We start from the raw sequence: 12854 nt of genomic DNA on the forward strand, positions 1-12854 counted from the left end.
GCAAAGACCTATCCCCCAATCAGCACTGTAAATCACTTAAGTTGTATTATCTGAATGCTTGTTCCATTTTTACCTTCTATTCTAAGTACATAACTGCTGTTAGTTTCAACAGTGTGGAACAACCAGAGATCAAAGGAGAGATATTTTGCTACTTTGATTTTGAGGTGCAAGAAAGCAGGTATACTGGCAAGAAATCAAAATGAGAGTATTATACAGGTTACCCAGGGAGTTCTGTGTGAAAAGAAAACAGAATTGAGAACCTTTGCCACTATTATTCAGAAAAAGATTAAGAAATAAGTTACCAGCCCAAGGGTCAGATGTAGTTCTCAGCCACTATTTAAAACATTTTCTGCACTCAGTTTGCTCAGGGGAGGAGAGCTGGTTCTGTGTTAGCAAGTATGAATTGTCCTCTTTGCTAAGCAGGGTCCACTCTAGTTTACATTTGAATGGGAGACTACATGCGAGCACTCTAAGATATTCCCCTTAGAAGATGGAGCTGCTCTGGGAAGAGCACCCACATGCTTGCATGCAGAAGGTTCCAATTTCCCTCCCTGGCATCTCCAGATATGGCTGGGAGAGACTCCTGCCTGTAACCTTGAATAAGCAGCTGCCAGTCTGGGTAGACAATACTGACCTACATGAGGCAATTATCTGACTGGGTAAAAGGCAGCTTCCTGTGTTCCTTATGATAAATGATGAATTCCAGAGAGAGTGCGCAGAAAAACACAACTAATGTGCTAGTTGTTCTTTCCCTGCCCCCATAGCTTATTTGGGAGAAAAGGTGAAGGATGGGCATATTTTGGTGAAGAAAAAGGAACGTTGAGAATCTCTAATAGGAAGGCTTTTTAAAAAATGGCTGGATGTAATCTAATAACAGGCTGTTTTCCCTGAAAGCACAACTTAAAGGTCAAGAAAGTGAGTGCAATTCATGCAGTCCTGTCTTGCCTTTTATAAAATAGAAAGGGGTGATTTTAAATAAAATCTTAAGGCACATTTATAGAGACTAAGGGCTCTTCCATATGGCAATAAACTGCTCTGAAAAACTGTTCTAAGTAAGTTGAAGTCAACAGCTTATTCAGTATCCACACACTCTTGCAGATTCCTATTGTCTTTTCCATTGTGATATCATGGGCATATCACACAGCCAGCAGGGACCATGTGCAAATCCCACAGCGCCACCTGCTGGCCAACTGTTGCTTTTCATGAGTAACCCACCTTTTTTCAATTGTATTGTTCTGATGAATAGGATGAGTTAATCACAGAAAGCAGAAGCTAGCCGGCAGGTGGCACTGTAAAAATTAAGCAAGCTAGCTGCATGACCTGCTCCTAACATTGTGCTGGCAACAACAATGGGAATCTGCGAGAGTGTGCAGATGCTGAATAAGTTACTACCTTGAACTTACTTCCAAGCTCTTTTCAAAGCACTGTTTATTACTATATGGAAGAGCCATGACACAGCTTTTCCCCCTAGAGTCTTGTTCTGCTGCACTAGATATTTCATACACATTCAAACTTTCTCCTCTTCACAGTTGCCAGATCCCATCTTACCTTGTGCGGTCCTTTGTTTAACTGAAGCTGGTTGATCAGTACTATTTCTCCTACCCCCACTTTTATCTTCTTTCAATCTGTTTCTTTTTCTTTCTTTCTTTCTTTCTTTCTTTCTTTCTTTCTTTCTTTCTTTCTTTCTTTCTTTGCAATTCCACTCTTCATTAGCATTTTGAATAAGATGCCTTCTCTCGCTTCCCCTCCTCCCCAGTACTCTGTCCCTAGTGCAGACAATAGTTGGAAGAGTTAGTGCAAAAACTGCTAGGTAAAGGCAAAGAGGCTAACTCTCTGCTAACTGGATAAATAGGCACCTTTTTAATGTGCTCATTCTCTTTATTTAGCAGGGGGAGAGTAACTGGCCCTATCCACCCCCAGCACAGTACCTCCAGTGACTGTTGCTGGTGTCTATCATGTTTCTTTCTAGACTGTGAGCCCTTAGGGGACAGAGATCCAACTTGCTTGCTTGCTTGCTTATTATTTCTCTATGTAAACCGCTTTGGAAACTTTTGTTGAAAAGTGGTATATAAATATTTGTTGTTATTTCACAAAGACACCCAACTATGAAGCCCCATGCAGCTCCTTGTGCAAGCTCATGGAAGCTCACACAAAAGAGCCCTCTGTCTGGAAATATCCCTTATCTTCTGTTGTGTGAACATGTTGCAAATAATGGTCTGAAACAGTAAAGACTGACTTTAACAACCCATAGCTTGAAACGAACTACATATTGATTATGGCTGCATTCAGCTGTTGTGGTCCAAACCAAAGAGGAGCCCTGTTCCCTGGTCCCTCCTCTCCTTGTGTGCTCACCTTAACAAACACTTCCTGGTTTTCTCAAACCAGTTTGCCATTATGTCTGAACCAGCTAACTGGTTTGAGCAAGCCCTACAAATCAGGATCAAGGACTACATTTTGATTCTGATATGAGGGAGTCACTCAGACCAGTTTGCCAGTTTGGACATAATGGGTAGGCTCATGTGTCACACTGAATCAGTGGTTCGGCCAAGCCACCAGAGCCCCAACTGCATGCACAAGCTGTACTCTGAGTGTTCACCAGAAGCCTGAGTGCACATGTGTGCCTTACATCTGATGTTGGGAAGATAATGCCAAGATTGGGTGTGACATACGAACCCAGAAATCTTGGGATATTCTATCCTACTTGTGGTATGGAACCAGACATCTATTCCTCACTTCAAATCATAAGGAACAGATCTTGGGTTCCATACCACAAGTAGGGCAGAAGATGCAGAAATTGGTGGGTTAACAATCACACCCAACCTTGGCATAGCCTTCCCAACACCAGAAATAGGGTGCACATGTGCACTCAGGGTTCTAGCGGCTTGGCTGTTCCATTGGTTCAGTGTGAAGTGTGACCTCGCTCAATGGCAAATGGACTTGAGCAAATTAGGAAATGTTCTATTAAGCCAGGTGCATATGGAAATGTAGGAAGGGTGTGGTGGAAGAAGAAATATCAAGAACATCGGAATCAAAGAACATGATATCTGAATGCACTCTGCTGTCTTCTTTTGTTGCAAATAAGTTGTACTATTTCTAGTATAAAGAGACAGAGTGATAGTAACACAGATTATGAGGTCTGTGTTGACTTTCTTCCTGCACCCTGACAGTGCATCTTACATTGAAGATGATTTATTATGATCTATTCAGTTCACTTTTTCCCCCTTTTTTAACCTTCACTCCAGAAACATCTTAGGATTATAGCAAGATTCCCTTCAGGGAAAGAATAATACATATTTTCCCTGAACTACTAACCTTTTCAAGTTCTCTCCCTTTTTTCCTTTTAGTGCAGTGCTAAAGTTGTTGGCAGGTAAAGAATTGCCGGGAGGTGAACTGACATTATAAATGTCAGAGGTCAGTGCAGGCGTAGGAGGGGAAAGAAGCTGCTGAAAAATCAAGCTTACATTTTGTAAGGAAACTTTCCAATTATATCTTTCTTGAAAACAACAGTCCAGTTTCTGATCTGCTTATGGTTTTAGGACTAAAAATAATAAAGGAAATCTGAAAAGGTTATACATGTGGCCAAAAAAAAAAAAAAGCATTACTCCTTGCCTGAAGGGACCACAGACATCTTTTGAAAGTACATTTTACAATTCTGGCTTTAAAAGGGGGATTGTGTACTATAAATTATATCTCCGGGTGTCTCTTCACCCTTGGAGAGCAACAAAAAATGAAGCTGCAGGCTTTAGTCACCAGCCAGGAAGTGTCACAAGGTGACACTCATTAAACAAATGCTCTGTGAAATTATGCTTGTTGCAAATTCTGCAAAGCAAGCAAGCACAAAAATAGAATTACAGAGCTTTGGGGTGAAACATAGTACATGGAAGGTAAACATGCATTGCAGCATGTGGTATCAGTCCTAAATTTCCTGGCAATCACTTTAATGGGGTGACCCTTAGTTCTAGTGTTGTAAGAGAGGGATAACATTTCTCTCTCTCCACTCTCTCCACACCATGCATAATTTTGTAGACTTCTGTCATGTCTCTCCTTTATAGACTTTTTTCTAAACTAAAAAGCCTCAGATGTTGTAGCCTTGCCTCATAAGGAAGGTGCTCTAGGCCCCTGAGCAGTGTGGTTTTCTCTTCTGCACCTTTTATAGTTCTATAATGTCCCTTTTGAGACTTCTAGATCATTTATGAACAAGTTAAAAGCACTCATCCCAGTACAGATCCCTGGGGGAGCCCACTTCTTACTTCCCTCCATTTAGAGAAATGACCATTTAATTTTTAATATATCCCGCTCTTCCTCCAAGGAGCCCAGAGCAGTGTACTACATACTTAAGTTTCTCCTCACAACAACCCTGTGAAGTAGGTTAGGCTGGGAGAGAAGTGACTGGAGTCACCCAGCAAGTCTCATGGCTGAATGGGGATTTGAACTTGGGTCTCCCTGGTCCTAGTCCAGCACTCTAACCACTACACCACGCTGGTTCCATTTATTCCTACCCTCTGTTTCCTGTCTTTTAACCAGTTATCAATCCACACATGAACCTATCCCCTTATCCCATGACTGCTAAGAATTTGCCTTCCAAACAATTGTTTTGCTACACATTACCATATTTCCCTTCAAAATACCCCTAAATTCGGTCACCTTATTATTTCAATATGCAGAACGGAAGGAGGCTTCAGGAAATAACTTGTTCAAGCCCTGAGAGTACAAAACAGGCAAAAAAAGAAAACCTTCAATACATTCACACACAGGGAAAAGGCAGCTATCAGAAAACCCACACAGTGAACAAGCATGACAAGTAACACGTAACTTTCCAAACATCCTGTAAGACTTTTATGGAATTCACAATAAACAGCAACAGATGTGCCTCTTCTTTGTCTGTTTAGCTCTCATTCATTAACCTTGCATCATAAAGTTATACATAATTCATCATGTATGAAAAGGTTCCTGTTCTAAATTAGGTCAAGAGGATGGTCCATGTCACCTACCGATATTTTCCAGCACTATGACTCTTGCTTTTTAATTTATATTAGGCTCAATTGATTGATTTTTCCAAAAGCATAATTCACCTGTCCCTTCAACAATCCCTCTGGATTTGTTTAAACTTCATTTCTCAGTTTGATTTATGTTGGAGATGCAAGTCCTGATGGCATCAACTCTTAGCACCAGCAACCCTATTGACCAATAGGGGCATTAGGGGTAGAGACAGCCAGTAAGGCCATTCCCTCTCTGACTATGTTTTCTCTACTCTGCTTCCCCTTTGTAAAACTGATAGTCTCTGGTTTCATTCTCTCACCTGAGACACAAGCATCCTTCTTCTCCCTTCCCCTCTTCCTCTATGTAGATAGCCATGATGTATGATAGGTCTTAATCAATCTCTGATGGATAGATTAAGTATAACTACTTTATTTGGAACTTTAATGCTGTGTCTCAACATAACAGTGCTCCCTTACCTGTGCACATCCACTGCTGCTGGGGGAGGTAAATAAATCTCCCCTCCTGAGCTCCCTAACAATTTATGCAATATCAGTTCATCCACCATCAGTTCAACGTTGCATAGAAAACATGCAAGTATTTCGTCATGTCCTCTTCTACCAGCCTTGGGAGCCCAGTGTGCTCTCCTGTGTTGCCACTGCAATTAGCAGACATTTAACAGAGACAAATTTAAAAGAAGATGCCCTCAGCACCCTGTATGGAGACTATATACTCAGCTGGCACTCTACATAAGCATGGCGAGGGTGAGGGCTTCTTACTTCATTCCCATGAAGCAAGCGAGGAGGGCAGATGATGATTGCCCAATAGAGATGTAGTAATGCTGTGCCTGTGCACAGGACTCTAAAACAGGGATTCTCAATCTTGGGTCCACAGATGTCATTGGACTTTAACTCCCATAGTCCACAGCCTCAATGCCCTTGGCTTGAGGATTATGGGAATTGAAGTCCATCAACATGACCCCTACTAACTTGGCAAAGAGGCACCTTTTTAACATCATGATTCTCTTTATTTAGCAGGGGGAGAGTAACTGGCCCTATCCACTGCCAGCACAGTACTTCCAGTGACTGTTGCTGGTGTCTATCTTGTGTTTCTTTTTAGATTGTGAGCCCTTTGTGGATAGGGGACCATCTTATTTATTTATGTATTATTTATTTTTCTATGTAAACCTCTTTGAGAATTTTTGTTGAAGAGTGGTATATAACTATTTGTAGTAAATTGTCATGTAGGAAGGAGCCTTGTGGGTTATCTAGTTCACCACCCTGCATCCCCAACAGTCTCTCCTTGAAGACCTCCAGCAAGAGCAGCAGCTGCTCTTATCATTTATAAGTTTCTCCTAATATTCAACCAAAATCTACCCTTCTGTAACTTAAGCCCATTAAATCTAATCCTGATCCCCGGGGGTAGCAGAGAACAAGTCTTTGCCTGCTTCTGTACGACAGCCTTTCGGATATTTGAAGAGTGCTATCATGCCCCCCCAACCCACCCCCAGCTTTCTCTTCTGCAGATTAAACATACCCAGTTCCTTCAGACTTTCCACAGAGGTATTATCATCTAGCCCATATCTGACTTGTTTTCTAACCAAATAAATACCATGGGGATTTTTGACAAATTCTTTTCTAAAATCAAGGTAAATTATGTCCACAATCTACTAAACTAGTAACCCAATAAAAAAGAAATGATTAGTTTGACAGGATTGAATCTTGGAAAAAAGCACTGCCTTGTTTTTAAGATGTTTACAAACTGGCTGCTTTATAATATCTAGTATCTTCACTGATATCATCTATGATACCAGGAAATGTATCATACCAGTCTATGATACTTCCTTGGCATCATAGACCAACCAGTCTGGCATTTCCTGGATCCTCCTTTTTCATCTTTTTGAAGATTGAGAAAACAGTGGATCTCTAGTATTGTGGCACCTCGCCTGTTCTCCAGAATTTCTCAAAGGTGATAGACAGGTTCTGAGAGGATACCAGCAAGTACTTTTAATATCCTAGGATGCATTTGCATAAACATATTTTAACAAAATGTTAAAATAATTATTAGTGGCTGACACCTTGAGTAAGGAAGCAAAGATGCAGCAGGAGGCTTCCCCACTTCTGCAGCACACACATGGAACAGGAAAATAAAGTTTGCTGATGTTTTCTGCCTCCAGAAGTGCTGTGTGCCTTTCCAAAATATGTCCCTGAGAGTTGCACAGCCCTCAGGGGCATGTTTTGGGAAGGCACAGAGCACTTCTGAAGACAGCAAAGATAAGTGAAACTCAACATGCTCACTGCAAAAGTGGAGAAGTCTCCAGAAGTGTTAGGAGCTAGTGTCTTATTCTCTATAAACACATTTATCACTTTTGGTGCAATTAGCATAGAATAACATCTTCCCTGTGGCTTTATTGCAATCTAGTGATACAGTGAAAAACATATCTTTCTTTCTTTCATTTATTTATTTATTTATTTTTAAGATCAGTATCTTCATGACCCACTTGTCTAACTATGGAAATGACCGCTTGGGTTTGTACACCTTTGTCAACTTGGCCAATTTTGTTCAGAGTTGGACTAACCTGAAGCTGCAGACCCTGCCTCCAGCCCACCTGGCTCACAAGTACTTTGAGCTCTTCCCTGAGCAAAAAGATCCTCTGTGGCAGGTAAGTTTGCTAAAGAAGCACTTGGCAATGGTTTTACCTGCTGGTGGGCAATTTGCTTAACCTTCTGTGCAGTCAGATGATATTGCAAAAAATATGCTATGCTTGTAGCTAAAGAGATAATGAGGCTGTTCACATGAGCAGCCCTACCCAAGCTTGGGCAGCGCAACTTGGGTAGGGCTGTTCATGTGAAGTGCCAGGATCAGGGCCGATCCCAGTGCTGCCTCCCTAGGTATCCGGAGTTTTATACTCAGGCTTTTACCTGAGTAAAAGGGTGTGAGCACACCCTTTTACCCAGGTCTGGGGTTGTGTGTCTGAGCAGACACAGAGCTGGGCACTGTGTCCCTCAATGCACCACACTCCCCGCAAGGTGTATTAAGAGATATCTAGAGGCCAGTCTTCATTTTCCTGGCCTCAAGAGATCCACACTGCTCAGAGCAGCACTGATCGTGTGGGTGCACAAGCTGTGCACCACACAGAGGCTCTGTGATCACCTGGGTGGTGGGGGCAGGTAGATTTGGCCCTGCCTTCTCCCCCCTACCCCCAAGGAACATTTGTGTGAACAAACTCAATTTGTTGTCTTTCGCTGTTAATGGGAGATTATTAATATGCAGCTGACTAAACACAGCTTTTGCTTGCTGATGGGATGTTATGAATTCAGCAACAATTTTACCATGCCAGTCCTTTACTTTTCCATCTTGTTGTTTCTTAACAATTGGATGAGAGCAAGGTAATTTTCTACAGCCGAACCACATGCAAACTCAAAATGCAAAAACTGTACGTCATTCAGAGTACTTAGAGAATTAAGAGATGGAGTAGAATTAAATATTTTATTCAACTGATTTCATTTAAACAATAGATTGCTTTGTATATGTTCGGGCAGTATTAAGAATAATCCTTGATACTAGCCGATATCCTAATTTACGAAGTGTGCGTACTTTGAGATGCTGTGGACATGCAGCAGGAGCATTAGGACCCCCAGGACCCTAGCACAAGTGCTGCTGCACTAGAGCCCAAATATTTCTGAGTGCCTCCATACTCCAGAAGCACTCAGTAAGATCATAAGCATGTCACTGAGGGTCAGTGTCGTGTCTCTAATCTTATTGATCACTTCCAGAGTGTGCAGAGCATTTAGAACAGGGATGGGCCCACTTGGGCTTCTAGCTGCTGTTGAACTACAATTGTAGTTCAATAAATTGTGGAAGGGGATGATAGGAGTTGTAGTTCAACGACAGCTGGAGGGCCAAGTTGGCCCACCCCTGGTTTAGAACTAGGCCTCTGGTGCAACAGGGCATGTACTTGGAGACCACAGGGAGTTGCACATGGTCTCCCACTCCATGCCTGCAGAGCCTCAAAGCACACACTTGACATTAGTCAGGATGTCAGCCAAAGTTTTCTTTTTAAAAAGCGAATGAATAGCAAACCAGGAAGTTTTTCACACCCGGCTTTTAGTTGGCATCTCCTCCGGCATGGAGGTGTGCGTTCACAAATCGCCCAAATTCACCCTGACGTCCCTGCGAGCTATCAGGGAGCACTTCACACACAATTTGGGTTTTTCATGTCGCCCGATTTATATCCAGGGTTGAAAAATCAACTTTTTGCATCGTTTTTTTTGAGCAACTTCAAACTTGCAGTAAAGCCTTGCAGAAAACCCACGGTAAAGCCAGCTGTCTGGGAAAGCTCCAGGTGATATACTGTACCTTAGCCATTGAACCCACATAGAAGTCTGTGGCCCTCCTGAATGGCTCCCTGTTTAAAACAAAGTGAGCCAACCTCTTTGTTTTGTTCATATCACAGCTTTATTGTGTTTCAAATACTAAATTATTCTAATTGCTCTGTAAAAGTAGAGTACATATTACATATATTGGAACCAAATAAAGATTAAAATTATAATAAAGGAAAACGTTTCCCAGTAGCAATATTTATTTTACATGTATGGTTCAAAAATTAATAAGAGTACGTTTACTTAACAGAAGGAGCTGCTTTTATTTCTTTCAATAAAATTGTCTCTTGTTCTGCTTTCCATGTGCGTACATAACAAGACAGTTTACCCAGGGAAGGACAATGAACAAAAGCATGTTAGTGGTGGTTGTTTTCCCCCCTCAATATAGAACCCTTGTGATGACAAGCGGCACAGAGATATCTGGTCTAAAGAAAAAACTTGTGATCGTTTACCAAAATTCCTGGTTATTGGACCCCAGAAAACTGGTGAGAGCATATTCTATTTTAAAGATTTGCGGGGGGTGGGGGTGGGAATTGGCTGGCAACAACAATTAATCAGCTTGGGGCAGAGCTGTAGTAAAGCAGACAGTTCAAAGATTCTGTCGTTCACTAAAATTCACTACAAACCTGCCCTATATGGTTCATAAGGCTTGCACCCATGTTGTATCTGTACACTTAAAAATTACTGTTAAGTTCAAAGTGAATATACCAAACCAAAAAAGCTGTCCCATATTTGGCTAGTATTACTGTATGTACTTCTGCCATCCACTGACATGTGGATCTCTGTCAGGGCTGGATTATAACATGCTGAGGCCCTATGTCAAGCTTAAAAGGCCCCATAGCATTAAACCCCCCCCGCCCCCCCCCCAAAAAAATCTTACAAAAATGGCAATGAAATAACAAAGTTTTATTTTTACTTGGCAGAGATGCAATGAAAAACTAATACTCTAACAAAAGCAGCCTGTTTGCATTAGCAATATCTTTAAGTGAAAATGTATTATGTAAAACTTGAAATTTGTGTTTTGTATTCAGAGACCTCTCCTAATATGAGGCCTTAAACTGTAGCTTACTTAGCTTGTGCCGAAATCTGGCACTGATCTCTGTGTGAATATTTCTTCATTTATTTATGTTTTAAAACTCTCCCAGAAAAGCACACAATTATGCAAAATTAACAAATATACAATATGTACACCCCAAAATGTTAGTGGACTACATCCCAGAGTTTCATGTAAGGAATACTTCTGTACATGCATGGAGAGGAGAAGCCATTTTTATTTATTTATTATTTAGCATATTTTTATACCACCCAAAACACAAGTTCTCTGGGTGGTTTTGGTAATCCACCTTCCCTTTGCAGCTGCCTGTGTCTCTCCCCACAGCCCTCAGGGACATATCTTCAGGCACCTGCAAAAGGAAAGTAGGGTTGCTTTTTTCTGTGTGCGCATGAAAGCATTCCCCATGAGTAGCTCTTTGTATGTCAGTCCACAGTGGGCAAACGCTTCTTGGCTCCGTTTGGAAATAAGCTTGACAATTCATGCGGCTTTCCAAAAATGTTGAATATCTTGATTTTTCAAGCCCAATTCTAAATTCTGACCCCATTGTGCTCCCAGGGATGTTCACATAAGTACAACAAGGCCTGAATGCTTACCCCGCCCTCTTTGAGCCCCTAAACCAGAGCTGTACAACTTTGGTCCTCCTGTTGTTTTTGGAGGACAACTTCCACCATCCCCAGCCACAATGGTCAATAGTCAAGGATTGTGGGAGCTGTAGTGCAAGATCTGCAGGAGGGTTGAAGTTCTGTTGCCCTGCCCCACTCTTCCTTTGCCTTTTCCCTAAAGTCACAAGAAGTATGGAATGCAGCAACAGAGCAAGTAGGAATGTCTCACTGGAGATTTCTGTCCTTGGTACCTAGAATGCTATCATGGCAGCACTTCAGATGCCACAGTGCCTAGGAAACATCACTCTCTGGGATGTCTGTGTCCATACTAAGAATTCAGAGACCATTGGAAAACTGATTTCTCAGGGCTTCTTGCACCTAGGATTCCGCTAAGCATGCATCCCAGGTTCAAGGAGCCCTGAGATTTGCAGTTTCAAGAGCCCCTGAGCCTGTACTTTGTTTTCCAGGGTCCTTGACACCCAAGACAGTGAGACTACAGTGTTCAAGATGCAAGGGGGGGAGAGAGAGAGAGAAGCTCAGATTATGATTTGTGTTGAAGAAGAAACATTGGGGGCAAATGGAGCTCACTTCATAATGGAGATGAACATTACAACTAGAAAAATTCATATTCCAAACTAGTAATTGTGGGGTTTTATGGCTTACTAAAAAGATGTCCGTTAAGAACAACTAGATAGAAAATGGACTTGTGTATTTATTAGATATTTGTTTTAAACCCTGCCTTTCTGTCCTCATGGTCCCCTGAAGGTGGCATATAGTTCAATACAAAGCTATCATTGTGGGAACTTAAAATGGCCATTGGGAGAACGTTAAAGCCATTTCCCAGCTCTCTGGAGTTCCTACCTCCACTGCTGCAAACTGCTCTAGGAACTTTTTGTTGTTGAAAAGGAGAGTAGAAGCATTGTTAATAATAATAAGAAAGCAGCAGCCCTGGAGAAATAGCCTCTCCTCTTCAAGCAATGTAGTGCAAGGGCAAGCCAGTTGCAGATGTAACTAGCAATTTATAAGTGCTGTAATTTATGCAAGGTAGAACAGAGAAAAGCAGCAGGCAAAAAAAACAAGGGAAGGAGCATAAGGAATGATCGGTTCAGGCAATACAGCAACCGTGATAATAGGTTACCCATATACCCTTGAGGTCACCTCTACAGATTTCTGTATACTGTTAAGTTTTGCAGGAACATTTGCTGTCCTTTTAAATCAGAGCATCATATGCAACACAAATGGTTGAATTTTCAGGACAGACACTCCAGGTCAGCTGCTGCTTAAATAAAATTCAGCTCAGTGTTGACCTAAGCAAATGTAATTCAGACCAACACTTGTTTTTGTTCACTGAAGAAAGCTTTGTAGACATTTGTGTATTTTGAAAGTTCTTTGCTGGTATAAATGGTGATGATTCACTAAAGCCTTAAGAGAATAGGGCCTATTTCAGCTTACACAAAATCAGGACCCAGTTTAATGTATGTCTCAATCCTTGGATTTTATTCTCTTTGCAGGCACAACAGCTTTGTATTTGTTCCTGATTATGCATCCTTCCATCATTAGTAACTCCCCCAGCCCCAAAACCTTTGAGGAGGTACAGTTCTTTAATAGAAATAACTACCACAGGGGGATTGATTGGTAAGATGGGTTACTAGTATAAATCTAAAAATTTCTATATTGTGCGCAGTACAAAAATGGCATTACCATAGCTAATGTGAGTGTGTATATGCAGATTAAGATGATCTTTTGCTAGTCTTCTAAAAATGAAATAATGCAAATAGTGCAGCCTCACTTACAAATACAATAAATACCTGTTTATGATTTCTCCTCATTTCTCCTTTT

General features: G+C 41.4%; 1 protein-coding gene and 1 long non-coding RNA gene across 5 annotated transcripts in view; one reads left to right on the top strand and one right to left on the bottom strand.

Annotated features, from left to right (window-relative positions):
• The window catches only part of LOC128326635 (bifunctional heparan sulfate N-deacetylase/N-sulfotransferase 3), an 85161-nt gene that overhangs the window by 56862 nt on the left and 15445 nt on the right, over window positions 1-12854 (top strand). For all 3 annotated transcript variants that reach the window (XM_053253828.1, XM_053253827.1, XM_053253829.1), the window contains exons 6-8: window positions 7457-7639; window positions 9748-9844; window positions 12527-12650. In XM_053253828.1, the coding sequence (XP_053109803.1) occupies window positions 7457-7639; window positions 9748-9844; window positions 12527-12650 (404 nt within the window). The remainder of the gene's footprint in view (window positions 1-7456; window positions 7640-9747; window positions 9845-12526; window positions 12651-12854) is intronic.
• The window catches only part of LOC128326636 (uncharacterized), a 41969-nt gene continuing 30251 nt past the window's right edge, over window positions 1137-12854 (bottom strand). For both annotated transcript variants that reach the window (XR_008308164.1, XR_008308165.1), the window contains exon 3: window positions 1137-1766. This is a non-coding gene — a long non-coding RNA (uncharacterized LOC128326636). The remainder of the gene's footprint in view (window positions 1767-12854) is intronic.

This window comes from Hemicordylus capensis, chromosome 5, assembly GCF_027244095.1.
Source record: "Hemicordylus capensis ecotype Gifberg chromosome 5, rHemCap1.1.pri, whole genome shotgun sequence".
Classification (NCBI taxonomy): Eukaryota; Metazoa; Chordata; class Lepidosauria; order Squamata; family Cordylidae; genus Hemicordylus; species Hemicordylus capensis.